This window comes from Squalius cephalus (assembly GCF_949319135.1).
Source record: "Squalius cephalus genome assembly, chromosome: 5".
Classification (NCBI taxonomy): Eukaryota; Metazoa; Chordata; class Actinopteri; order Cypriniformes; family Leuciscidae; genus Squalius; species Squalius cephalus.
The window spans coordinates 46,346,302-46,361,490 of NC_137126.1; the positions used below are offsets into that span (position 1 = coordinate 46,346,302).

At 36.1% G+C, this 15,189-nt stretch overlaps 2 protein-coding genes across 2 annotated transcripts in view; both read right to left on the reverse strand.

Annotated features, from left to right (window-relative positions):
- Positions 1–308: 308 nt before the first annotated feature.
- crybb3 (crystallin, beta B3) lies at positions 309–7,307 on the reverse strand. Its single transcript, XM_079871376.1, has 6 exons — positions 7,033–7,307; positions 5,869–5,951; positions 4,963–5,081; positions 3,205–3,337; positions 1,952–2,094; positions 309–730 (listed from the first exon to the last, which is right to left on the reverse strand). Exons 2-6 carry the CDS (start codon positions 5,941–5,943, stop codon positions 457–459), a joined length of 744 nt encoding a protein of 247 aa, XP_079727502.1. The 5' UTR covers positions 5,944–5,951; positions 7,033–7,307; the 3' UTR covers positions 309–456.
- A 2,576-nt stretch (positions 7,308–9,883) lies between these two features.
- Positions 9,884–15,189, reverse strand: part of tnks1bp1 (tankyrase 1 binding protein 1) — a 33,506-nt gene continuing 28,200 nt past the window's right edge. Inside the window, exons 7-10 of the mRNA XM_079871365.1 lie at positions 14,150–14,286; positions 13,428–13,576; positions 11,514–11,604; positions 9,884–10,954 (exon numbers count right to left, since the gene is read on the reverse strand). Coding sequence (XP_079727491.1) covers positions 11,529–11,604; positions 13,428–13,576; positions 14,150–14,286 — 362 coding nt within the window. The 3' untranslated portion in view covers positions 9,884–10,954; positions 11,514–11,528. The remainder of the gene's footprint in view (positions 10,955–11,513; positions 11,605–13,427; positions 13,577–14,149; positions 14,287–15,189) is intronic.

Genomic DNA, 15,189 nt, shown 5'->3' on the forward strand with positions numbered 1-15,189 from the left:
CTGAAGGATCATGTGACACTGAAGACTGGAGTAATGATGCTGAAAATTCAGCTTTGATCTCAGGAATAAATTACATTTTAAAATATCTTTAAATTAAAAGCAGTTATTTGATACAAATGACATTTGAAATTATTTTGAAATAGAAAATAGTTATTTTAAACAGCAAAAATATTTCACAATCAGTTTTTATTGTACTTTTCATCAAATAAATGAGACTTCTTTTTAAAAGCATTAAAAAATCTACTTTTGAGCAGTGGCGTATTATCAGTCTAGCAGAGCTAATATAAAAGCAGACACGAGCCAGAGGTCAGAGATCAAACCATGGGGCCGAGGCCTTTATTTCCAATGATAGACACACAAGAGGCAAGGCAGTCACTTTTGCTTTCGAGCTTTCTTCACGGCCCTCTGAGCAGGAGCGGGGCAGAGGTCATGGGTGACGGGGCGGGACGCCCTCCTTCAGCTGGCGTATGGGGCGTGGGGAGCGGGGTTGGGGGCGGGGTTGGGCGCAGGATTGGGGTTAGGATTGGGATTGGGGTTGGGAGCCGGGTCGGGGACGGGGACGGGGACGGGGATGGGGAAGCAGCCCCGTTTGTGCCACTGCATGTCGCGTACACGTCGGATGGACTGCAGCTGTGGTTCTGTGGCTCCCCAGTCGTTCCAGTGTTTGTAGTCTCCGTGTTCAAACACGAACTGCCGGCCGCGGTAGCCGGGGTACATGTAGCCCACCCACCTGAGAAAACAGATTGCAGTGATACTTGAGTTTGAAAACCAATCTGGGACCTGATCCAGTCAGTGCAATGCCAGAAAAAGGCCACTAAAGCAATTAAGTTGCAAAAAGATATCTTGAGGAAATACACTCTTAAAAAGAATGGTTCCAAAAGCAAGTTTTACACAGTGATGGCATGGATGAACCATTTTTGGTTCCCCAAAGAACCTTTCAGGCAACAGTTCTTAAAATAACCACTTTTTTCTTTGGCCCTGTTTACATCTGGTATTAAGAAGCGTTTTGGTCGGTCGGTTCTCAAGTGGACGACACTAAATACAGGAGTAAACGGGGTCTAAAGCGTTTTGAGCTTGTCCACTTTTGCCCTCTTCCAGAGGTAGTTGAAAACACATTCGACAGGATTGCTTTAGTAGTGTAAACGCTCATGTGGTCGAGTGTGTTCAAACAGACACAAAAGACCGTCTACTCTCCGTCTACTGATCTAATGAGTAACATTATGAGAAGAGCTCTAGCCAGACGGGATTTAAACTGTCGGCTGAAGACACAAGTTTGGTTTGAAGAGGAAAAACATACCAAGCTCAATGTTCTCTCACCATTCCTGATGTCTAACACACACTCACAGTGTTCGGCTGGTCTTGTGTCTGTCAGAGCAGAAACTAAAGCTGATGTTCTCTGTGTGTTTTCCTGTTGTCCCTGGTCATGTTCATATGTAAATTCAGCTTATTTTGTCCATTAGATCAAAAGGTCTGAAAAAGCCCATACATTTATCCGCTCATAGACCCTCCCCTCGAAGAAATCAGGACAGAAGTGTTTGAAAGTGGACAAAAGAGACGGATTAAAACACCAGTTGTAAACTGGAATGTGCTCTCCTCGTCCTCTTGTGACCCAATCGACCAAAACGCATCTTAATACCAGGTGTAAACAGGGCCACAGTATGAAGAACATTTTAATAATCTAAAGACACTTGACTTTTTCCACTATAAAGAACCTTTTGTGCAATGGAAAGATTCCATGAATATTAAAGGTTCTTCATGAAACCACTGATGCCAAAGAATGTTTTTTAAAAGTGTATTTAAAATTGATTGATAGATATATATATATATATATATATATATATATATATATATATATATATATATATATATATATATATATAAAAAAAAGATCAAGACCATCAAAGATCAAGATCATCTTGAAAAATGAAGGGTTCATAAGTTAACAACTCACGTTCCATTGACAGCTTTCGCACTGGCCACACGGTCCTGGAAGCCATGAACCCACAGGCTGGGAATGTCATCATCCACGATTTCCATCTTTCTGCCGGCAAAGCTGCTGTTCTCGAACAGATATAGCTTGTGGTCGGCGCTGTCCTGGTAATGAACCACAAACACAAGACTCAGTGGAGCGTGACAGCATCTCAGATCTTCAGGAGTGTGTGAATGTGAACGTGTCTCTCACCACTCTCAGTGGTCTGATGGACAGGAGACAGTAGCTCAGATCTTTAGGAGTGTGTGTGTGAATGTGAATGTGAATGTAAATGTATCTCACCACTCTCAGAGGTCTGATGGACAGGAGAGAGTAGCTCAGATCTTCAGGAGTGTGTGTGTGAATGTGAACGTGTCTCACCACTCTCAGAGGTCTGATGGACAGGAGAGAGTAGCTCAGATCTTCAGGAGTGTGTGTGTGAATGTGAACGTGTCTCACCACTCTCAGAGGTCTGATGGACAGGAGAGAGTAGCTCAGATCTTCAGGAGTGTGTGTGTGAATGTGAACGTGTCTCACCACTTTAAGAGGTCTGATGGACAGGAGACTGTAGCTCAGATCTTCAGGAGTGTGTGAATGTGAATGTGAATGTGAACGTGTCTCACCACTCTCAGAGGTCTGATGGACAGGAGACAGTACCTCAGATCTTCAGGAGTGTGTGTGTGAATGTGAATGTGAATGTGAATGTGTCTCACCACTCTCAGAGGTCTGATGGACAGGAGAGAGTAGCTCAGATCTTCAGGAGTGTGTGTGTGAATGTGAATGTGAATGTGAATGTGTCTCACCACTTTAAGAGGTCTGATGGACAGGAGACTGTAGCTCAGATCTTCAGGAGTGTGTGTGTGAATGTGAATGTGAATGTGAATGTGAACGTGTCTCACCACTCTCAGAGGTCTGATGGACAGGAGACAGTAGCTCAGATCTTTAGGAGTGTGTGTGTGAATGTGAATGTGAATGTGTCTCACCACTTTCAGAGGTCTGATGGACAGGAGACAGTAGCTCAGATCTTCAGGAGTGTGTGTGTGAATGTGAATGTAAATGTATCTCACCACTTTAAGAGGTCTGATGGACAGGAGACAGTAGCTCAGATCTTCAGGAGTGTGTGTGTGAATGTGAATGTGAATGTGTCTCACCACTTTAAGAGGTCTGATGGACAGGAGACAGTAGCTCAGATCTTCAGGAGTGTGTGTGTGAATGTGAATGTGAATGTGTCTCACCACTTTAAGAGGTCTGATGGACAGGAGACAGTAGCTCTTCTGGCTGTTGGTCCAGGTGGTCCAGCGAGGATATTCTCCTTTCTCCAAAACAAACTGCTCTCCCAGAAAGCCTTTCTGCTCAAAGGCGACCCATCTATGACAAAAACACATTCACAGACAAGCTCATGTCATGATGGATAAATAGATGATTCCTACTGATTAAAGCAGGGATTCTTAATAAAATATATACTTGAAGTAGATTTTTAATTCATTTCGATAATTTAACAAAACGTTCGCATATTCACAATTCTCTGATCACATGACATGCAAGTAAACCATTGTTGTTTTAGTATCATTGATATGCTATAAATTTTCTGCTTTCATTTTAATTTGAGTTAAAGTCTTAGTAATTTTGTTGTATGTCTAGAGTACATAGTTTTTATTCTGTTTTAGTTACTGCTAAAAATTAGATTTTTGTCTTGTTTTCAGTGCAAATATCTAAACATTCTTAAACCAACATTTACATGAGAAGGCAAAATGACTTGAGATATTAAGTCTTGTTTTCTGAAAAATGTATCAAAGTTAAGTGAGATTTAGCTAAAAACAAGACAAAATATGGGGTCAGAAAAGTAAACTTAATTCAAAGGGAAAACAGGATTATTTTTCTGACCTCATTGGCATTTATCCTGTTTTAAGCATAAACTTACTTCATTTTGATGCATTTTTCATTAAAAAATCATTTTGCTTCTCATGTAAATGTATCTTGATTTAAGAATGTTTAGATATTTATACTGGAAAACACAACAAAAATACTAAGGAAGAACTTCTTTTTGCAATGTAGTTATTTAGTTTTTTTTTTTTTAGTTGTAACTAAATGAAAATAGCTGAAATAATTATTATTATTATTTTTTTTTCAAGTAATGAAAATGTTTTTAGTTTAGTTAACAATAATAACCCAGAGGTAGACAAATAAAATATAGCCTATATAATTATAACAATGGTAATGTAATGCAATATTAACAGAACAATAACTATATATTATATTCAGAAACTGGCCGTTTATAGTTTGTTCTGTAAACTGTCCATTTAGGTAAATTAATTAATGACTATTCATTTTGTGATTCCAGAATTTTAAGGAACTGTATGTTCTTAAGCAAAAACAACAGTAATAGCAAAAAATACTTTACACTTTACTTCACTTTACAGCTTTAGATTGTTTTAATATATTATTTATAATATTAATATAAATTATATTATTAATAATGATTTATTTTATATTTAAAAAAATAAAATTAAATTAAATATTTGAATTTTATATTTGAATTAAAACATAACAATGATATTTTAAGTCATCCTGTTGAAAGTTTGCCGAGGCCTGTATGAGAAGTAGTTTATTTGAGTCGTATGATATAATCATACCTTTTGAATCCATATGCTATCATTTGCATGCACAACAGACTGAACCTTGTGAACGTGTGCTGTGCACTGACAACCCTCTCTTCCACCTTTTGAATATTTGCATATATTTACACTTTTGCTTTCAAGCACCGTGTCAAAATTTGGTGACCTGTCCCTTTAAGAATCGGAGAGGTTAGACTCGAGGTTAGACCAGGGCTGGGCAAGAGATCCACTTTCCCTGATCAAACTCACCGCTTTCTAGCAATCCTGAGACCTGGATTAGCTTGTTCATGTGAGTTTGATCAGGGTTGCAGCAGAAACTTTGCAGGAAAGTGGATCTCTGGAGACAGACAGACAATAGAGAACATGTACTGTACTCACGGGCAAGACTCAACTATGATTGATCCAACTTTTTCCAAGTTCTTCTCAATCAAGTCCTTGCATTCTGCTGACAGCTCGACCTTTTTCCCTCGGAAGTTCTCAAATTCATACAGTGAGACCTGTTAAGATAATTTGGTTTCAGCATTTACATGTAAAACCATTTATACAAATTTTCAATCATTTCAATAAAGAAATAGGTTCTTCTCTTGTTTCATAAAAGAGGCCCTTTTGTCGTTTATTTTTTATTTTTTTTATAGCCTTCAGTTCAATATTTTACAGTATGCGGGCTGATCCTGATCACGGATCTGATCAAATCCTAAATATTTGCATCATTACATGGAAGATCTTCCTAAAAACAGACATTGCTGCATTAGATCGGTAATCAGGTTCCATTTGTTAACAGGTAACAACATTAGCCTATAATACATACTGTAACCAATGTATTGCTCATCGTTAGTTAATGTTAGTTAAAGCATTTAAGTTAACTAATGGAACAGATACAGTTTGCGTAGGACAAACAACTCACAAATGAGATCTCTTTAACATCTCAATTGTTTCTCCTGAGCAGCAATGACATTAAATATAAACCAAATGGAGACATTTGCTTAAGTCTCCAGCTTCTTCAAGAAGTAATCTCTCCTCTAGCGTGTCAGAAGAGATCTCAATGTCTCCAATTATTGGTGTGCAATCACAAAGTTAGAGATCTCAATATAAACTCAAATATTTCTCATCAAATTGTTCAAATTCAAATGATGTGAGATGCTCCACATTCATTTATAGCTCAATAATGTAAGTTGATACATAATGCTAACTGAGAATCCCGTAAGTCTCATAAGATATAAAAGAGCAATTTCTGAGCAAAATATCCTCCGTTAATATAAACGGTATAAATGTATATATTTGGACCTTGTAAACTGCTCCTGCTCCTCCTTGGCTCTTCCCAGCAACTTGCTGATCTGGGACTCCCAGCTGATCCGACATGTCTCTGTCTGTCAAACACAGAAAAACACGGTAGAGACGAGAAAGAACAATTCTGAATCACTGCATATGCATGAGCACTGAATACATGAGAACAGCAAGTAAATCAAATCAGATGTTATATAGAGAAAATGTATGAGATTTGATCTTCAGCCGGGAAGCGAGTTGGACACTTAGAAATACCTGAATGGCATTGCATAATATTGAAACAAAAATATTAAAACGAGTGGCATTTATTTTGAAGAAAGATGCATAAGCATTCTATTAATGCAAAAAAAAAATTAAATAAATAAATAAATAAATAAAATTGATAAGAACAATAATATTTATAAAGCACAATTCCTATTGCCCAACATTAAACAAGTAAACATTTTTCTCGCAATTAAAACAGCTGAGGTTTAATAAACATTGAAAAATGACTGAAAAACATCCAAAAGGAACACGATTAAACACCGATAATTATGTTCTTTGCCCGCATTTGTGTTTGCAAAAGTGTTCTTAACAAAACAAAACTAAGATGATAAAACATCAAAACAAGTGGCATTTGTTTTTTTTTTACAAAAAAGCACAAGCTGAGGTTTAACAAACATTGAAAAACGACTGATAAACATCCAAAATGAATTCAACTAATCACAGATGATTATGTTCATTGCACGGATGTTTGCAAAACAAAACAAAACAAAAACAAAACACTCAAAACAAAACAAAATAAAACAACAAAACAAAACCATCAAAAGATCATAAAACATCAAAAACATGTGCCATTTATTTTGAAGAAAGATGCATAAGCATGCTTTTAATGCAAAAAATTCAGGAAAATAAAAAAAGATGCGTGTAAGGTTTTAAACTATGAAACAATTTATTAAAAAATCAAAAAGGTTTTAGCAATAAAAGTTCAAGAAGATCAAGACGACCACATCCCTGTTTCTGATAAAGAAAAATCTATAAATCGTGCTCTCTGAAAAAAAATATTGTCCATTTTCTATAATAAATTCTAGGACAATTCATTAGATATTCAAACAATAAACCTAAGACAGATTTTATGACAATAATAGATACGTATGAAAAGTAAGACTTTAAATGCATCTTTACCTGTTTCTCCTGTCCGTGACCTTCAGCAGTTCTTCTCACCCCTCCACTCTCTCTCTCTCTCTCTCTCGCTCTCTCTCTCTCTCTCTCGCAGCGCGAGTGTGTGTGTGAGTGTGAGTGTGAGTGTGAGTGTGTGTGGAGGTGAGGGTGTGTCGGGTGAGTGGAGGGGACCCGGGGGGTATTTATGGTTTAATTCCGTCCACAGCAGCAGAAATGGGTTGTGCGTGGATTGCTGTTGATGCAGCAAGTCTGTCGGTCTCATTTGTGTCCGTCAGACTGCCTCTCAATAGGCCGAGAGTTGGCAGGAGTTGCCCACAGCACCAGCCTGCTCTGCTGCCAGCGTGGGTACAGCGGGCATCCACAGGGAGCGAGCCAAGAGGATTCAGACAGGATCAGCTGCTGTCATCACAACCCTCTCTCTCTCTCTCTCTCTCTCTCTCTCTCTCTCTCTCTCTGGTCACTGCAGTCCCGTGAGCCGCCTCTGTGCCTTAACCCACTCACATTTGGGTCACTGATCCTTAGTTGATGGATTCTCAGACTTTGTGATTGTTTTCTATAAGTGTTTGCCCAAGAAAAGCATGCGTGGAAGACTATTCCCAGGTTTCACAGACAAGGTTTAAGTCTAGTCCCAGACTAAAATGCATGTTCGAGCTGTTTTAACTAAAAGCAACGTGCACTGATATACCTTATAATATGTCAGTGTCATTGTTTTGTCTCGAGATGCACATCAGTAATGTTGTTTTCTAAGATACGTTTATAAAAGCTACTTAAATGTCCTGATTGAACGAAGGCCTAATCCTGGCGTAATCTAAACCCTGTCTGTGAAACCAGGCATACAGATGCCAACTAAAGAAATCAATTCATTAAAAAATAAAATATAAATCACTTCTCAAATTGACAAATAAATAGTAAAAGTTTTAATGTAAATTTAACAGCTGATTTTTTTTTTTTTTTGCATTACAAAATATTTTGCATTTTACTTGATAATGTAAACATAATAACATGATAATTCACGCTAAAACATGCAAATTCAAGTTAACAACATGTTAGAACATGCTAATTCGTTTTAACAGTGTGTTTACTGTTTTTTACTCAAATTGACAAGTAATCGTTTTATTTTTAAGTAACACGACCACTAAAAAGTTTGGGTTCAGTAAGACAATTATAATATTACAAAAGATTTCTGCTTCCAATAAATGCTGTTATTTTGAACTTTCTATTTATCAAATAAATTATTATTTTTTAAATGTAGGCTATCAGTTTCCACAAAAATATTAAGTTGCACAACTGTTTTCAACATTGATAACAATCAGACATGTTTCTTGAGCAGTAAATCAGCCTATTAAAATGATTTCTGAAGGATCATGTGGCACTTTTGAACGCCAGTGTACTTCATAATAATGGTCCAGAAATGGTTAGAAATGCAAATTGACTGTAAATTCATCCTGACTAATTTGTTTAAACAAACAAAAGTCATTTTTATTTGTTATATCAAGTAGAAATAATATAAATTCTTGAGGTAAGAATAAACTTTTTCAGTGCATGATCTTGTTATATTCTGCTGTTGGAAGATTTTTATTTGAATGGCTTGTTAAAAAGCAAATTAAACAAATTAAACTTTTGGCCATCTAGTGGTTGAAAAAAAAACTGCATGCATTTTGCGGAAGAACATTGTTTTGGTTGTGCTTCGGTTCTGTTACTGTGTGGAAGAATATGGTTATCCGACTGCTCATAAAACATTCACAGGCTTAAGAGATATAACCAGTTTAGATGGAAAGGATCTCAAGCTGACTAGCTTAAGACGTTACTGTATCTTTAGGCTACCCGTTAATAGACAGGCTACTTGAAAATAAATCCCAGCACAACGCTACAATAACAATAATGAAATGATCTTCACATGATGCTTACAGTGAACTCTGTTAGAGAGCTATATGGCCATTTATCTGTTCAATAAAACACCTTACTCACCTGTTGAGTAATAAAAACACCATCTCCCCATCTCCGAAAAGCAAAGCCAAAGTTTATTATCGTTTTGAGGTGATTCCTCAGAGTTTCGAGATTTAGCAGCTTCTTGTCGACCTTTCTCGCTCGTTGTGACAACTAACCTCTGCCACTCTCACACCAGACATACGTCAAAGTAGCCGGAGCAACTTTACTCTGTTTACGGATATGACGAGACATGCACGGGCGACGCAATTTCCCGCGAAAACCATCCCGACAGGTCTAAATAAACACTTATAACAGGCTTACCATAGTGAATCAGGATAAGACAATAAACACGTTTTGAAAGAAGGATTCATGAGTTTTTGACTTATTATTTACATTTAAATAATTTTGAACAAAAGAAGTAACATAGAGTGTAGGCTAGCCTACCTTTAAATAAATAGAAATGAACATAAATAAGCTGTACAGATCTCCATAGAACTGTGTAATAACATCTAACCCTCAGGCTACTTGCATTTAAAGTTAGTGCTAAAACACTAGCCTACTGAAAGGTAGATTTGAATGTGTGGTTCTCGCACTGTAGGCTACATTAAAATGATAAAGTGTTTATTAGGCATCTTACAGCTCACTAGACCTAAATGTGTAATTCATAAACTTTTTATACAGCCATTTTCCACAAAAATATTATCCAGAATGAGTGAAAATATATGAAAATGAATGACGGCCCATGGGACTGCCCACTTTTTCCATCTAATTCTCCAGTAACTGTGGTTTCCAAACACGAACCTCTCTTTCTATCACTGAATTACTGAGAATTCACTTTTAGAAAGGTTTTCAAACCCCTGTGCTTGATCTACTGATATCTCAGTCCTGGCACACATAAGCAAATGGTATACACAAAGACAAACTTGCTTCCCATTTAGACTTTTTTTTAATGAAGACATCCCTTAATTGTAATTCATAATTCATTTTTTATAAAACACAACTCCCGTTGCCCAACATTAAACAGGTAAACATTTTCCTCTAGCAGCAATGTACACAGCTGAAGTCAATAAACAAACATCGAAAATGACTGAAAAACATTCAAAAGGAACACAACTGAAAACACAGCTTATTATAACTCAGATTTGTGTTTTGTAAAAGTGTTCTTGGCTGGACTGTAAGGACGTGGGCAACAAAGCAAAATAAAACATCATAAATGATAATCAGCCCGATTATTAACTGATGCTTCTCTGCTTGCTTTAATTCAAGTAGAAATACAGAGAATAAAAGAATTATAATAAAAGTGAACAAGATCAAATTACCATCAAATGATGTTTAGAAATAGGTCTTAAAGGAATGGCACGATGTAAACAGAACAAAAACAATTAAGAGAAAGAAAATGGATGTTTTATATAGCAATGCCATAATGAATTTCTTCAGACTTTTAGAAACACAATATTTAAAATCTGATTTATATAGATCAAATATCAAATGCAAAGTAATGCCTAAGACCTCAAGGCACAATTTCCAGTGATGTGACTCATTTAAAGTGCATTGTAGCATGAAGCTATACTGATATCTGCTTTCCCCATGATCAGAGATGGACAGAAGACGACACGAGCGCTTTTGGCCCCTGTTTGAACGGAGGAAACGTCTTTAAAATGAATTGCTTGTTTTACCGTCCTGCTAAATTAATAAATGTAAACAGAATCAAAATGAGCTTCTGGTCCAAGACTGATAGTAAACAGCTCATGCTTTTCTTGTGCTGATTATGATGCTGCAGACTTTCATGTTAAAAAGTAAAAAGGTGCATAACAGGACATCATCTTGGCAAAGCCTACAAACATTTTAGTCCAGGGACACATATTTAAAAAAACATATCTGATAATCAGTCAGTATGAGAATGAAAGGCTCATTGCACTTCTCATTTACGCATGTCAGTTCCTTTGGCATCTTAGTGACTTCCTTCCAGATTTCCTCTCAACAAACTGCATCAGACCTGTGAGGAAAGACGGCAGAGTAAACGCCCGTCTAAAACTGGAACAACTGACATTTGCAACCAAATTGCTAAAAAGTCAAAGTGATGTAAAAGTGGATTTTGTCACCCTCTACTGGGGATGAAGCGAGCGACATACGAACGTCCCACCCTACACTCTCAGAAGAAAAGGTTCCACAGGGTTCTATATAGAAACTTAGGGTTCTAGACTCAATTTTAAGGAGAAATGATCGCACAATACTTTCATGTTTATCATGATAAATTATAAAGTATGTTTACAAGCTGTTTAATTCAAAACATTTAATTAAAGTTAAAAAAGAATTTCACAAAATTAATTAATTAAAATTAAATCCATAAATTGATTCCGGAACCCCTAAAAAGTTATATACATGAAACGCCTGACAGAACCCTTTAAGGTTCTTTAATAGAACCTTTTCTTTTAAGAGCGTATGTGCTCTCTAATCATAATGAACATTGAAGCAAATATGATGTGAAAGATTTGAGGAAAGCCCTCATCAAAAGTTCAGGACACTTCATAATTCAGGGATGAACTCACACTCACCTGAGCTACACACATTCATGCTTCACTTTCAGGCTGATTCATTCGCTTCTTGGATTTGAGCTCAAGCAGCCATGAGGGTGAAGAGCCGGACCTGGATTTACATAAATCACAATTATTACAAATAACTAACACTTAAAGGGATAGTTCAGCCAAAAATGATATTTAACCCATGACATACGCCGGCATCCATCTCCTGTGAACGCGCGTCGACTGTTGCTGGAAGCAAGATATTTTCGTTTATAAAGTTTTAAATATGTATATTTGTACGACAAAACCGCACGGACTACCCTCAGAAGGCCTTCGTTTATCCCCCTGGAGCCGGATGGATTACTTTTGTGAAGGATGCATGCACATTTTGGGACTTGAAGGAGGTGGACCCCATAGCTTCACACTATAACCACTGAAAGATCTAAGACATTTTCTAAAATAACTGAAAATGCGTTCGTCTGAAAAAAGATTGACATATACATCTCGAACTGCTTGAGGGTGAGTAAATCATGGGTTAAATATAATTTTTGGCCAAACTATCCCTTTAACATAATTCAGATCATTCTCATTAAATCCATCATTACGTATCCAGATGAATGTGCTTAAAGTTACTAAATGAAGCACCACAATAAACTATCTATCTATCTATCTATCTATCTATCTATCTATCTATCTATCTATCTATCTATCTATCTATCTATCTATCTATCTATCTATCTGTCTATCTTGTTTCTGTCTTTGCCTGCGGTTCCTAATAAAAATAAGTGTACTTAAAGTTGTTAATTTTATTAAGTATACTTAAGTAAAGTTTAAGTATATTTTTAAGTATACTTTATGTCATAAGTATACTAATATCAATGTATTAGTAGTATACTTTTAAGTGTACTTTTTCAATACTAATTGGGACTAAACTGGCCCATTTTTTAGCTTATAAAAGTATACTTTAAGTGTAACAGTAGTAGACATTGACATTGAGTACACAACTAGTTTACAACTACATTTTTCATTTGTACTCCAACTATACTACAAGTGAACGTACATATACTGATAGTTTACTAGATAAGTACTTGTAGCACATTTTATTTAGTTTATGAAAGTACACTTTAAAGTCTTCTCTCAGTAAACTACTAGTTTAGTAGTTTTATACTGCAAGTATACATGTAAGTTTTCTTTAAGTGAACTTAACATCATACTTATTTTTGCACTACTATGTTCCTATTTAGGTATTATTTTTTATACTTGAAATACCTTTAACTGTACTTTATTTGAAGTAAATTCCTATGTACACTAGTAACACTACCAATGGACACAAAAATTCACATTTAAAACAGTGCAAGTTTATAAGACAGTATGTAAAACTATGTGAAAAAAATATTTAATCAATCAAAAGATTAAACAACTATATAAAGCCAAGTACACTTAGAATAATTCATTATTCTTTTATGTATATCTCGATCAAAAGATTGAGTACAAGTACAGGCCAAATATACAGACTTTTTTTGTCAGTTTAAGTCATATAAGTGCAATTTTAAGTATATTTCTAAGTACATAAGGTATATTTCTGACAAGTACATAGTAGACTGAAAGTATACTTATTTTTAAGTTTAAAAGAAGTATACTAAGAGCACACTTGAATAAGCTTCTTTTTTTGTAAGGCTTTGCAACTCGTTTCTTATTTATTTGTATTTTTTTGAAAAACAAAACAAAAAATACAACGCATTTTTATTTATTTTTGTGTTGAGCTCTCTAAGCCACCGTAGTTTCACTCAGACATATGTCAAAAAGGATAGGAAAGACTAACGTAACTTCTGTTTCATAAGGATGGTAATTAATTATGGATCATTCAATTGAAATAACCAAAATGAATTCAACAGAATTGTGACAATTTCATTTCCAAAGAATGAGACTGTTTGCGGTCGCACTCACGCGCTGTCCTTGGCGTCCACAGGGGGCAGCACTCTGGGGCCGAGGGCCATGGTGGGTGTGCGGGGAGAGCGCGCGGGAACAGACGGAGGCGTCTGGGCTTCTGTTGGGCTTTCTGCTTCCACCACTCCACTTCTCCGCTTTAGCTGTGCCTGAAGAGAACGACGAGACAACCTTGTTGAAACCACTGAGACTGAGACTAGAGTCGTATGCTAGTTGAGGCTGATTTATGCTGGTTAGTGCTGGTCTTGTTGGTTTACCACCACAACCTCAAACCAATATTAAAAATATATTGGTAACTAATGAATTAGCTAACATGAATTAACAATAAGCATGTGTTTTACAGGATTTATTAATCTTTGTTGTTAAAAAAGAAATTATATTACTAAAAATTACTAATTACCATAATACTATTATTTATAGGCCCCATTGACTTCCATAGTGTTTATTTTTCCCATACTATGGAAGCCAATGGGGTCCATCAACTGTTTGGTTACCAATATTCTTCAAAATATCTTCTTTTGTGTTTAGCAGAAGAAAGAAATACTCATACAGGTTTGGAACAAATTGAGGGTGAGTAAATGATGACAGAATTTATATTTTTGGTTGAACTATCCCTTTAAGGTCAAGCATCCTAATGGAGACACCAGCATCCAAAACCTGACATATACAATACCAGCAATACTGGTCCCATCAGCAGGCACATATAGTGTTTGATGCTCTACCATGAGGGCTAAAGGGTTCATCCCAGGAAACATAGGGACTCTCTTCGGCTGGCAGGGGGCTGGCGAGGACACGGCGTCCTGGGACGGCTCTTCTTCTGATTCTGAGTCCCCTCCATTGGAACACTGATCTTTTGCATCTGTAATAGATTGATACATCACTGTTCAAAAGTTTGGGGGCAATGCTCCTCTTTTAAACTTTTTATTCAAAGAACCCTGGTTTTCACAAGAATATGAAGCAGGACAACTGTCTTCCTTGAATTAATTCATTATTTTTATCACCAAGCAAACAAATTGGGACCAGACTGGAAACAACCCTGGTACAGAGAAAGGAAAGGAGAGTAAAATGTTTTTTCTTTTTATAAATTTACCATAATTCTGTATCATATACAATAGACTATATGTGACCCTGGATCACGTCACCAGTCACGAGTCGCACGGGTATATTTGTGGCAATAGCCAACAATACATTGTGTGGGTCAAAATTATCGATTTTTCTTTTATGCCAAAAATCATTAAGATATTAAGTAAAGATCATGTTCCATGAAGATATTTAGTAAATTTCCTACCGTAAATATATAAAACATGTATTTTTGTGAGTGAATGCAGCACAATCGCCAACATAAATGGACAACTTTAAAGGAGATTTTCTCAATGTTTCGATTTTTTTGCACCTTCTGATTCCACATTTACAAATAGTTGTATCTCTGCCAAATATTGTCCTATCCTAACAAACCATATATTAATGGAAAGCTCATTTATTCAGCTTTCAGATGATGTATAAATCTCAGTTTCAAAAAATTTGCCCATGTGACTGGTTTTGTGGTCCAGGGTCACATATTATAATGATTTCTGAAGGATCATGTGACTCTGAAGACTGGAGTAATGATGCTGAAAATTCAGCTTTGCATCACTTGAATAAATTATATTTTAATACATATTCAAATAGAAAATGTCTATCTTAAATGGTAAAAATATTCCACAATATTACTGTTTTTATTGTAATTTTGATCAAATAAATGCAGCGTTCGTGATCAGAAGAG

Coding starts and splice junctions, on each gene's coding strand:
- crybb3 (XM_079871376.1), bottom strand. CDS start 5,943: ATGTCGGATCAGCTGGGAGTCCCAGATCAGCAAGTTGCTGGGAAGAGC. Junction 5,082..5,868: donor GAGCAGGAGCAGTTTACAAG/GTCCAAATATAT, acceptor TTATCTTAACAG/GTCTCACTGTATGAATTTGA. Junction 3,338..4,962: donor ATCATAGTTGAGTCTTGCCC/GTGAGTACAGTA, acceptor TTTTTGTCATAG/ATGGGTCGCCTTTGAGCAGA.